Source organism: Chiloscyllium punctatum, chromosome 10 (assembly GCF_047496795.1).
Source record: "Chiloscyllium punctatum isolate Juve2018m chromosome 10, sChiPun1.3, whole genome shotgun sequence".
In the NCBI taxonomy this organism is placed as follows: domain Eukaryota; kingdom Metazoa; phylum Chordata; class Chondrichthyes; order Orectolobiformes; family Hemiscylliidae; genus Chiloscyllium; species Chiloscyllium punctatum.
In genome coordinates this window covers 68,475,921-68,489,499 of record NC_092748.1, presented here as the reverse complement: position 1 = coordinate 68,489,499, position 13,579 = coordinate 68,475,921, and the positions used below count along the sequence as shown (strand labels likewise).

Below are 13,579 nucleotides of genomic sequence, written 5' to 3'. Positions count from 1 at the left end.
AAACGTTTGTAAGACAAATTCCCAGCTCGGCGAACAGAACCACAACAATTGTTATGCTTCTGCTCAATTGTGGGGTGCACAACTTCATTTTTGTGTGTCTATTTCAAAAAACTTCAGATTCCTCATAGTCCTTTTTGTTCTGGTGTACAGTGCTTTGTGCATTCCTGAGCTAAACTGCTTGTTTCTGTGTAAGAAAAACATGCAGAAAATATACCCAACCAACCCTCCTCTCACTCACTCACTCACTCACTCACTCACTCACTCACTCACTCACTCTCACTCTCACTCACTCACTCACTCACTCACTCACTCACTCACTCACTCACTCACTCACTCACTCACTCACTCACTCACTCACTCACTCACTCACTCACTCACTCACTCACTCACTCACTCACTCACTCACTCACTCACTCACTCACTCACTCACTCACTCACTCACTCACTCACTCTCTCTCTCTCTCTCTCTCTCTCTCTCTCTCTCTCTCTCTCTCTCTCTCTCACAAAAATGCACACTTGTATCTTTCAAGTCTAACTTTCCCAAAGGAACACTTTTATTTTGCTTTTTAAATTTATTGTAATTTATTGCAATGTGGTAAGTTGTTTCTACATTTGTATACATGAAGGTTGCTTTACCAAGTATTTTTCCATAATGCTCCCATATATATTGCCAGTAATCATTTGAAGGTGTGTTTATAAGTAGTGTTACACAATCAGCTTGTCTTGATGGGTGTTTACAATCAGCTTAATAATATCCCTTAAATTATTGAGGATATTGATAAGTTTATGTAAAAATGTAAGCAGTATTTGTTACAAACAGCAATGCACATAATGTAGAGAGTTTGTAATTCATACTTCCACGTACAATATTGTGTTAAACAAAACAGCTTTAAAAAAGATATTCACTGAAAGTCTTGATCATTTACTTTAACCTGTTGACACCAATTAGGGTATCATCAAAGTGTAGTTAATGATGCTAATCAAGTGTATTACATGCTGATTATTTAGCACAGGATGATTGATGTTAATTGAATCCATTCAATGCTCTTCTCTGTCCCAAATATTGACTTTTCAAAAACAAGTCCTAAAACTTTTAAAACCATTTTAAAAGGATCCCGCCATTCTCAAACCTCAGCTGAACTGTTTGAGAAGGTATCCAAAGGACAAGCAAAGCTGTGTTGAAACTGAAGTGCATGTGGACTCCCTAATATGTCTTTGCCTCCTGTGCCCCCAGTTGAATATGACAAACAACTGCTGGTAAAACTAAATCACAACCCAGTAGAGGGCCACCATCAAAGGGCCAATGTAGAGATTTTTATTCAAAATATACCAATAATATATTCTCTGAAATCCGGTTCCCTATTGAAGATCTTGGATTTGGTTTATTTGTCTCTCATTGTTGATTAAACATTGAAGTCCACATACTGATTTGTAATTTCAGAATTGAAGAAAGTAGCCAGTAAACTGCTACTTGTCAGTGAATTATGTGTAGGCCACACTCTTGCTCTCTGTGGATGCTTATAGGAGCATTGAATGGATTCAATTAACTTCAATCCTCCAGCACTAAATAATCAGCATGTAATACACTTGACTAGCATCATTAACTACACTTTGATGATACCCTAATTGGTGTGAACGGATCAAAGTAAACAATCAAGGCTTTAGGTGAATATTTTTTTTAAAACTGTTTTGTTTAACACAATTTTGTATCTGGAAGCATGAATTACAAACTCTCTACATTACATGCCTATAAATAAGTGTAAACTGTGGAGCTATTTAATCCATTTGTTTGCGATGAGCAATATGGTGTTTGTTTTGCTTTCAATACCAAAGGATGGATTACACTTTCGCTGGTCAGATGGAAGACACACTACTTATAGTCACTGGAGCAAAGATGATTCTGTGCCTGTTGACAATTGTGTGTACATGGACATTGATGGGTACTGGAGAACTTTGAGCTGTGACTCAGTTTTAGAAGGAGCCATTTGCCATGTTCAACAAAGTAAGTGTCTACCTGAATCAGTATTCATCACTTTGATGTTTGAGGATATGCCATGTTGCCAAATGAAACTTAACACTTCCTGGATAAAAGTAATTTTGTAGCACTACTCAAAGTAGAGCAGTGGGGTTCTTATTTATAGTTAGCATTTATCCATAGTGAATATCACTGAAACAGGCAACCTTATTTCTTTTTGTTTTGCTGTTTTTAGAATTTAACTAAGCAACATTCATCTCTCACTTTATCTTACCTGTTGCGTAGTAACAATAATTCATTAGTCCTTAATGGTTTGGGATATCCCTGTTGACATGATGTACTTTGTAAAATTAAAATTGCTTTTTTGTTTCTTTTGTTGGACCGGTGATGAGTAACACCCTTTAATATAGAAAACCACCGCAAGTTGCATCTGAATGGACAAATGGAACTTTGATTTTTTTAAAAATGTTTTTGAGAAGGTAGACAAAAATAATGAAGTGGATAGGTTTACTGAGGATGTTAGAGAGGAAATTTTGAGATACATAGGAAACTGATTCAAAAAGGTCTTGGATCTGGTGGAGGTTATTGATGGGGAAGGGTGAGCAAAGCTTCAGAGAGTTTTGTAAACCAAGATGTTGCTGATGAATTCAATACTTTGAAGGAAGATTATTTGTGTAATAATTACTTTATCTCTGCTTGCATAATCTATTCCGAATGAAACCCTTTTATTGTATATTTTAAAATATGCACTTCAATTTGGCAGAAGAAACTGTTCCAGAAAGGCCTGATGTTGAAACAGTGAAGTGCCCTCACAAGATTGAAGGACCATTATGGATACCATTCAGAAATAATTGTTATGCCTTTCTACTGAATGCTGAAATGCCTGGGTTTTTTCAAGAGAGCACTGTCCACAGCTTGTGCAAGAAATTGGGTAAGAATTATTCTGCATTTCTTGCCAGTTGTAGTTTGGTTTCTTGCTTTGTCAGTACTCCTAGGCACTCCATTTGCGTATACAGTTGAATCAGCTCAAGTAACCTCTTTATAAACTGTACTTTAGAATATGAGCAGTTATAGAGCTTTAACAAAAATGTAACCAGCTGCTTCTTAAATAGTTTATTACATTTGTGGCATTTTAAACTAGGTGAAAGAAAAATTTATGCAAATATTTTTTGCCAAACAGATGAGCAGTCTGACATTTTGACTATTAGAAATGAAGAAGAAAACAACTTTATCACGGAACAGCTAAAAATTCACAGTTATCTGTTTAAATGGGTGTGGCTAAGTGTTCGATATAATGGTAAGTAATGCACAATGATTTACTCCTAGCTTTATATGGTTTGAATTCCTTTCTTGGTGCCTGGATCTATAATAGATGGTGTGTTCTTCAAGCTAATATGATGGCTGGATTGTTTATTGTTAAACATTTATTCCTTCAAGAAATGCATAGAGTGCTGAATTGATTTAGTAACTACTTTGTTATTCGAGGTGTGATTTTAGAATTAATTTGAAATTGTCCCAGATTTGTAGGATTAATCAACAATTGTAAATTTAGTTGATATTTGTAACTCTCAGTTAACTAGGAGGCTGTCTTAATCAGGTCAAGGTAACTTGTTGTAAAGTACTAACTTTGTTAAAATCATCCATGGATAGAATTTAAATTAGATTTAACATTTATGTTTTTTTTTGTTGGATGTTGCATTTCAGCCATTAATTCAGGCAGAGTATTGGAATAAAGAATTGTAATTTGTGTATGTTAACTGCATTCCAGGAAAGGAAGTAAACCCATTAGCTGTGAGTCAGAAAACATGTGGGACCCTGACTGAGGGTAGTGGACTTCATTCTGTATCATCCATTTTCCTCTGGTCAATAGAAACTGTTGACCGATCAATTGAAGTTACAGCTATAAATTTTATAAATCTGAGATAGTTGAACTTGTGTTAAACAAGAGTATTAAGGGATATGAGTCAAAGGCAAATACTATGGAGTTAGGCCACGAATCAGCCATGCTGTCTTTGAATGATGGAACAGGCTCAAGAGGCTGAATGGCCTATTCCTGACCCCACGTTCCTAGAACATGGGCAACCTTAGAGTGTTGAAGCAGTGTCATTCTAGTTGAGTACGTAGTTGATGGCAAGAAATTTGGCAAATCAAGCCTGCTGTGCATTTTGTTTGATTGTGGTTGATCTGAATGTGGTCTCAACTGCATAGTCCTATTTGTACCCCATGATTTGGATCTGACTTCTGCAGTATTACCATCACTTAGGATCAAAACCGTATCGGGATAAGAGTCTGTCATTGAACGAGAAATTTCCACTCGGAGTTGTGAATCTTTGGAGGTCCTAATTCAGGAGGTTCTGGTACTCCATCATTGAGAACATTTAAGGCTGACAGAGACTGACTTTTTTGGTTTCTTCAGGATTCAGGGAATATAAGAGTCAATAGGAAAGTAGAATTTAGGTGCAGCATCAGGTATGATTTGTATTGAATGAGGGACCAGGCTCAAAATGTGTGACTTACATTTTTTAAAATGTTCAGTTTTCATGTTACATTGAAAATCTGTTTATAAACTTGTCAATGTTTAAGTTCAAGAGAGAGTGTTAATGAGTGTTTTTTGTTTCCTTTCCCTGCTTTAGGTAATCATACGATATGGTATGATGGTTCTTACGTAAAGTATTCAAACTGGCACTCTGGTAGACCCAACTTTCAGAACACACAAACATTTCCAGCAGTTGGTCTTGATATGGATGGCTTCTGGTACCATTTTGCCCATCCTTTGCTACGTGTACAATTGATATTGCAAAGCGTTTTTATTTGCAAAATCGAGAGGGGTAAGGAACTAATCCAACTCTCTTTTTTGATCCCAACTAAACAAATGATTAAAAGTATTTCTGATACACTATATCTGATGCCTAAAGACATTTAAAACCTTTTTAAAGAATGTAATTGTTATTGAATGTGAGATCTTCCAGTCAATGGTGGAGAGAGAGAGTACCTGCTACTGATTGCAATTTTACACCAGAGCCTCTGCACCTTCCAGTTCCAACTGCAGTTTGAATTCAGCAACAGAGTTGAGAGGTTTGGTGATGAAGAATAATCCTTCAATGTGAATGACTAAAAGATATTCCCCTTTAAAGCCTGTTAATTTCATTTCCAACCTTCTCATCATGATGAGCGTTTGAAACAGGACAGTTTTCCCCCCCCACACCCCCCATCTCCCACCACCCTAATGATGCTAGTTCCCATTAGTCCCCAGCAATGCAGACCAGACCAGCTAGCACACCCACATCTGTGGTGAAACAGGATTTCTGGACATAAGCTAGGAGTTGTGTAAGGTGAGTCAGGAGAGGAGGTTGAGTGTATCTGAAGAGAGAATGAACGCTATCAGGAACAATAGGTCTGCTTGGAAGTGACTATTTCATCCCACAATCATAGCGAGTCCTGCAACAGTCTGGACAAGGTAAAATGAGCAATCAGAAATTCCCACTTGCCCAGTAAGCGCAGCCTGTTGACATTCATGAGAATTTCCATCGAGTCCAGAGGCAGGTCGCCAACTTGGCCTGAATCTTGGATAGAAGCGGTGGCAATATGGTTCTTTATATTTAACAAATGAAAGTATTTTAATATCGAGTATTGCACTTTGCACAACTGATAAGGGCAGAAACATTATGCAGTTCATGTACATGCTTTAAAGATACAGATATTGAAATTAAAATGGTTTAGTAAAGCATGAACTCAGTGACACATCAAAAAGCAGAGGTCAGAATTTGAGCTTCAGATGTGCTGGATTTATGTTCTGTTTTGTTATTCAATAAATCCTGCTGCAAAGGAGTCTAAGATGCCCTTACCCTAGCTGAGCAACCAGGGTGGTGATGGATATAGGACAGGGTGACATTATAGAACCAAAACTTGACATTTGATCCTGAGATACATAGATTGAACACACACTGTGAGGACTGTTTCCTCATTCAATGAGGAAATCTGCCATTGCAGTATCTTCAAGAATCCATCAATCTCCAGTTCAAGTTTATTAATTGAGCTAACATTGTCTTTTGGAGGAGAGAATTCTACACTTCCACCATCCCTTGTCTCCAGAAGTGTTTCTATATATTCTCTTGAATACACTGACGCTGGTTTGAAGACATTCTTTACCAATGGAAAACACTGCTTGTACCTACCCATGATTTTCTTATCATTGTGAAAATCTCTCAAATCACTCACTCTGCTTTTTCATATTAAGCGGTCCAGTCAAGGTTTTCAAAAGCAGCAAGGTCAGGATTTGTGTACACAAACATTAAATACCCCATTCCATACGTCAGCTCCAGATCCTAAATTTTCAAAGGGCTGAAGGGAAGCAAGGAAATGATCCCAATAAATGGGCCAAAGTAGAAGCAGAATTGAATTCTTGAGGGCTTTTTGAATAATTCTGATCAGTTTCTTGCAAGTGAGTGTGCTGCTGTCTAGCTTACCATGGAACCGAAACGACTTTATGAACAATATTGATTTGGAGACTCATTGGACTATAACCTGGTGTTGTGATTTTAAACTTATGAACAATTTTTAAATCGATCTTTGGGACTTGCAGCACTACCCATACCTTGCTTTGAAAGGCAGCTGTCCATAAAAATGAGCTGAGCTTCCAATAGCCTGTCACTTCAGTACACCATTATATTCCCATGTCAACATGCTGCAGTGCTCCAATGAGCATGGATGAACAATACTGCTTCTACTTGGATGCCATTTAGCTTTCAGGACTCAACATTGAATTTAACAACTTTACAGCATGAATACCACCTTCCAAGTTTATGACCCATCCTAAACCCAGGTCCTGTCATGGAAGGAGTTGTTTTCAGCATAGCCAACCTATTTTCAAGTGCTCATAGAGCCCATTATCACCTATGTAGCTTCTTTTCTTGGTTGAGAACTATAAACAATCTTTGTCTACTTACCCTTTTATTTCTCTTTCTGGGGTCTAACAGTCTCTATCTAACTGTTCATTCCTTTGACTCCCTCATCCCTTGTCATCAATATAAATATCACCTTTTCTTAGCTGCTATCCGTTTTGAACAAGTGTCATTGGACTTGAAACATTAACTCTGTTTTCACTTCACAGACCAGCTGAATTGTTCCAGAAATTCCTGTTTTTTGGCTTGTTTCAGATCTTCAGTATCCACAGTTGTTCTTTTTATTTCTACAAGGCTACTGTTTGTCTCCTTACAATTTGAAGAAGCTACCTGCCCAAATTGACAAGACAATTGTAGCTGCTGTTTGCCTTTGCTGCGAGTGCCAGAAAGTAGTTCTGCCTCCTAGAGGCCCTGAGCTCATCCCTGGCCAATTGGCCTGGGCACTGATGAAGAGCTGGAATTCATCCAAGTGTTGGATTCTTTATACTGCATCAAAAATTCAATCCAATGAGTATGCTTTGTGAAATCGCTATTTGTTTGTGGAATATAGGTGTTGCTGGCCAGGCCTGCATTTATTGCTTATTCTTAATTTCCATTGATAAGGGGACTGTGATCTGTCCTCTTGAACCATGCAACCTTTGGGAGAAGCAAGGCTGTTAGGAAGGATGGTTCAGGATTTTGATCCAGTAACAATAAAGGAACGGTGATATTGTTCATTGTTAGGATGGTGTGAGACTTGGAGTGAAACTTGCAGGTATTTCCACGCTGCCCTTCACCTTCCAGGTGAGAGAGGTCACTGGTTGAAAGACACTGTTGAAGGAGCCTGGACTAGTGACTGCAATGCAGCTTGTAGATGGTACACACTGCTGCCACTGTTCATCAGGAATAAATGGCATAACTGTTGAAGATTGTGGATAGGATGTCAACCAAGCAACTTCTTTCTCTGGATGGTGTTGAGTTTCTTCTGTTGGAGCGGGACCCATCCAGGCAAGTACAGTATTCCATCACACTCCTGACATATGCCTTGCAGATGGTGGACAGGCACTTGGGAGACAGGAGGGAGTTAATTACCTCAGAATTCTTAGCCTATAACCTACTCTTGCAGCCACAATTTTTTAGATGGCCCAGTTCAGTTTCTAGTCAATGGTAACTCCCAGGATGTTAATGGTGGAGTTTCAGAGATGGTACTGTCAAGAGGCAGTGGTTAGCATCTCTTGTTGGAGATGGTCACTGCCTGGTACTTGTTACTTGCCACTTTCAGCACAAGACTGGATGTAGTCCAAGTCTTATTTTACGTGGACACGAACGACATTAGTATCTGAAGAGACACAAATGGTGCTAAATATTACGCAATCATCAGCAAACATTGCCACTTCTGACCTTCTGATGGTGAAAATATCATAGATGAAGCAGCTGTAGATGGTGGGCTTGAGAGACTACACTGAGGACCTATGAGGCTATTCTGGTACAGTGGCAGTGTTCCTATCTCTTAGCAAGGAGACCCAAGTTCAAATTCTACCTGCTCCAGAGGTGTGTAAGATTAAAAGATAATTGCTAAGCACCTCTTGCAGCAATATCCTGGGACTGGGATGATTTCCAAAAAACAGATTGAGGAGGAATTTCTTCTGAGGGTTGAGTGTTTGGAACTCCTTGCCACATAGATGTAGGGGCAATGTCCTCGTGTATGCTTAAGACTTAGATAGTTAGATTAGCAGACCGATAATCAGTAGGAAAATAAAGGGTAATGAGGAAAATCAGAGGTGGACACAAGGAATGTCAGATCGGCCATGATCGGCGGAGCAGGCTTGAGGCGGCAAATAGCTTACTGTTGTTCCTAGTTCATAACCATAATCATTTTCCTTTATGCTGTGTGTTGCTCCAGTGAGTGGAGAGTTTTCCACTCATTCTCATTGACTCCAGTTTGCTAGAGTCCCTTCACACCATACACAGTTGAATGCTGCCTTGATGTCAAGGGCAGTCACACTCACTTCATCTCTGACTGTTGGAAGCCTAGCAACATTTTTGGTGAATCTGTGCTGTACGCCTCGCAATCTTGGGTACGGTGCCTAGAAATGCACATAATACTCTTGATGTGGTTGAAGCAAGGCTCTGTAGAAACTTTTTAAGACTAGACCTGCCACATGCTCCATTTATATCCTAGCCCTATTGTTATAACTGCTAGTAAGCCAATAATATGTGATTTTCTTCATCATGTACCTGACTATACATTTGTAATTTGTTATTTATAGACTCCTGAATCTATTCGGACCTCCACTATTCACAGTTTCTCACTATTTAAATTATACTTAAGTAGGTCTCTCTTTTTTTGTCCAAAACACACATTTATATGCTTTGAAACCCAACAACTGTAGGTTCACTCACTCACTCACTCATTTGAACAATGTCTCTTAATTTTACTCTCCTGTTCACATTTGCTAAGTACCACTAGCACACAGCAGGTCAAGGAAGGTGATATTGTCTTTCATTGAACAATGTCCTTAGCTGCTTAGTTCTGGCATTGTGTCATTTCCCTGTTGCTATTGTGCCTAATTTTGGGTACTGTCCAATTTCTACTTTTGAATCTATTCATGCTTATGACTTGGCCTGTCTCTGGGAGGCTGTAGACCTTTGATGTTGAATCTGAAGTTACATATTGATTGTTTTGTTATTTCAGCATCCTCAAGTTTGCTGCCTTTTTTTTTGATGAATTTCTCCACGCAAAAACTGTTCTTGGAACTTCCAAAGTAAACCGTTAGCATCCACGATGAAGACTAAAAAATATTGATCTTGTAAAATAAAATCTAAAGTTAATATGCTTACAGCTGCTTCTGAGCTATCTACTTTTCTCCCACTTGGCATGGGCTGCAAACAGTGGTTGGCACTAATTGACATAAACAGGTTTTATGAAATTACAATGCTTAAACCCTTGGTTTATGTTATCTCCATTCTGATACAAATACAACAGAATGGTTTCTGGCAGTATTTGGACATTGGTTAATTTATCATTTGAGGTATGAAATGAGGTCACGAATACAAGTCTGCACATTGAGGGTCTCACTGTGAGTTTTGATGTTGCTGCAGACGATGACATTGAACTGTTCCATCGACTGCACATTTTCAGAGGCTTTGTAGGAGCTGCAATAGTGCTTTGTGCTCTGCAGGAAAAATCTTCATGGCAGGTTCTCTGAAAGTGCTCTTTTGGCTGAAGAGTATTCAGTGATATTTCCTTAATTACTACTTCAACTGAGGCAATATTGGAGGTCCTCCTCTCAGATTTTATTTGTGCAGAAGTTTTTTTTAAACTAAAAATCTTTTATCTCTGATCCTACTTTGCAGACACTTCTGCACAACATTGCTGTAACATTTTCATTATATTGCCAGATAGTTCTGCTTAGCATAGCCAAGGCCAGAACACTCAAGGTTTTTCAAATCTTGAAAATACCCTATTCTTAATTGTGGAAACCAAAATAATAAATGTCCTGAGAAGTAGCCAGCTGTGTTTGTTCTTTGGTCCAAAAGGGATAGCTTATTTTGATTAATGTAACATTCTCTCCTTTTATTTACTCGCTTTTGCTTAATGGCATTTTTTTTGTGTGTTGTTCTCAGCAGATCAAGCCCAGCAATGTATACTCCATAAACTAGGCAGCAGTCTCCATTGCAACTCTAAAAATATTGACTCCTGATTGGAATAGGGTAGATGGAGGATCTTTAAAAAAGTGGTCAATTTTGGAACAACTTGGGGCAACTGTATGACAACTAAGCAGGCTCCAAGAGTGTGTGGTCATCTGTGACTTATCTAAACTAAATCATGTTCAAATGCTTTAACTTAGCTTTCACTCTGGAACTTGTCAGTTTTGTTCTGTATAGGTAGGAGTGTACTCAGCTTTACCATATCCTTGGGCAGTTGTTATAGAACCTAACAATAGTATAGTAAAATAAACATTCTTAAGCATCTAACCTGACTTCTTTCGATACTGCCTTGCTGGCTGAACATAATGAGAAGCATTTCACAATGCGAAACATCTTTCGATCTCTTTAAAAATGTGCCTTCATCAATACTGTGAAGTATTTTTCTTCTAGAACATAATGTGTGTGAGTGCTAAATACAATTATGGTTTACTTTTAATATCTTTCACATCTTTAGATCCTGACCCAAGCCACTTTCTGCCTCCACGTGTAAAGGCAGAATATGGAAACCATAAGTACCTATTAATTCAGAAGAAGGTGAATTGGTATGAGGCACTGCAACAATGTCAAATGTCTGGATACCAACTTGTCAGTGTCTATAATGAATCTCAGCATTTGTTTCTGAAGAGCTTGGTGAAGTCAGATGGTTTTCCTCTTTGGATTGGCTTGTTCAGTCAAGATGTAAGTCTTCTAAAAAGGCACCTTAATATATTTAATTATATTACACAAATAGAGTGTTCACATATGAAAATCAGTTGCTGCTTAATATTCAGTACAGCCTGTATTGGTTGTTTTAGTGTTTATTTTTCCCCGGGTACAACAGAGTGTTACAAGGGGACATAAATTTAAGGTGAAGGGTGGAAGGTATAGGGGAGATGTCAGGGGTGGGTTCTTCACCCAGAGAGTGGTGGGGGCATGGAATGCGCTGCCCGTGGGAGTGGTAGAGTCAGATTCATTGGCGACCTTTAAGCGGCATTTGGATAGGTACATGGATGGGTGCTTAATCTAGGATAGAAGTTCGGCACAACATCGTGGGCCGAAGGGCCTGTTCTGTGCTGTATTGTTCTATGTTCTATGTTCTATGTTCTATTTTAAAATTTTAGTTTGTATTATTTGCTTGAATGATAACCCAGCAGTTAACCACATCTGAATTTCAAAGTGGAAAGTAGAATGACTATGCAGAAAGTCTGGGACAAATCAGAATGTATGTCGAAGGTCCTTAAACTCTGATCTGTTGCTTTGGCATGACACCTGGAGAAATCTTGGTAGACCTTAAGTTTGTGTAATAACGCAAAATTTATTAATAGCAATTCCGTGATCTGTTTTAGAGACTCTGCAGCATCATAGTTTGAAAAACTGTTTCCTGACTAAAATACTGAAGTCTGGAATTTAGTGCAAATGGAACCTCCCTGGTAGATACCTCCAGGTTGTATTTCATATTAAATTTCGAATTTAACTTTCAAACTTTAAAATTGTAAAAAGAATTGTTAATATGCATAGTTAACAGAAACTTCCTGGCAAGCAATTGAAATTAATTGTGTGAATAAGTGTTAATTACAGTAGGAAAGCTGATTGAGCAGTTGTAACTTGAGTGAGAGTCATAAAATAAGGAGATGATGTTTGCTACTGCATAGTGGTGGTACGGTGGCAAAAGCGGGCGGCACGATGGCACTGTGGTTAGCACTTCTGCCTCACAGCGCCAGAGACCCGGGTACAATTCCTGGCTCAGGTGACTGGCTGTCTGTGTGGAGTTTGCACGTTCTCTCTGCGTCTGCGTGGGTTTCCTCCGGGTGCTCCAGTTTCCACCCACAGTCCAAAAATGTGCAGGTTAGGTGAATTGGCCATGTTAAATTGCCCGTAGTGTTAGGTGAAGGGGTAAATGTAGGGGAATGGATCTGTGTGGGTTGCGCTTTGGCGGGTCGGTGTGGACTTGTTGATCCGAAGGGCCTGTTTCCACACTGTAAGTAATCTAATCTAATGAAACAGTGCTTTGTAGCTGATGTGTTAACATGGGGGATTTGGTGAGAAGGGAAAGGAGTTGTTGCATTTCTATTCCGTTTTAACCTCCAGGAAATGGTAAGTGTTCTTCTTTCACCTGAAGGATAAGTGACTAACTTGCGACTACATTAGTTAACCAGCTACAAATTTAGTAATCAATAAAATAATTTAAGGAGATAAATGTAGCAGCGCTAGTGGTATGCTATGAATGCGATGCAAGGAATTTTTTTGGAAAGCACTGTCAATTCCAGGCAATCATAATTATATAACTATAGTGTTACAAACTTTAGTCTACTTTTAACTCCATCAATCCACCCCAATCCCAATTATTCTGTTGTCTATCAAAAGAATCTTGAAGGTTCATTCACCTTTCCTATGTCTAACCCAAAGTATACTGCAGCATTTTGGAATTCACTAATTGTCCTCTGTTTTCCAGTTTTCTGGGGTATAAAACTCTGGAGATCCGTCCATTAGCTTTTGGCTCAGCAGGCAACAAAATCTTTTCAAAAGCTCAACTATGGATCGCTTAGCTCAAACTTGGCTGGAAAATGCAATGAAGCCTTACTGTTCATTTGAGCTGAGGGTTACTTCAGCTTTTTTACCTCTACTCTAAGCGAGGCAAGTCTTCCAGCGTCTTGCTTTGTCCTGAATTAAGCATCCAAATTGACATTTTCCAGAAGTCTAACTGAGGACATTGTAGTTTTTCTCCCCCCATAGCTTCAAGCTAGGCAAATAATCTAGCTATCTTTTCTTCAAATTCCAAACTGAGGTCATGTCTTCACCTGAATTCCATGCAGTTAACAATATGGTATTTTCTTCACTTAAGATGGGACCTGTTGAAAATTGATTTCCTTTGCTTCTCCCACCTCAGCTGGAGTCTGCACCAAAACTGCAACTTCCTTCTATTCAAACACCAAACTAAGGAAAGCAAAAGAACCTTCTACCTCACAGTCTACCTACATTACATGGCAGAATTTGGAAGGTCATCAAACAAATGAAAAAGACTTTAATCTCAACA

General features: G+C 38.7%; 1 protein-coding gene across 2 annotated transcripts in view; it reads left to right on the top strand.

Annotated features, from left to right (window-relative positions):
- Window positions 1-13,579, top strand: part of ly75 (lymphocyte antigen 75) — a 141,982-nt gene that overhangs the window by 108,144 nt on the left and 20,259 nt on the right. For both annotated transcript variants that reach the window (XM_072579435.1, XM_072579434.1), the window contains exons 26-30: window positions 1,834-2,002; window positions 2,739-2,906; window positions 3,156-3,272; window positions 4,609-4,803; window positions 11,021-11,244. In XM_072579435.1, the coding sequence (XP_072435536.1) occupies window positions 1,834-2,002; window positions 2,739-2,906; window positions 3,156-3,272; window positions 4,609-4,803; window positions 11,021-11,244 (873 nt within the window). The remainder of the gene's footprint in view (window positions 1-1,833; window positions 2,003-2,738; window positions 2,907-3,155; window positions 3,273-4,608; window positions 4,804-11,020; window positions 11,245-13,579) is intronic.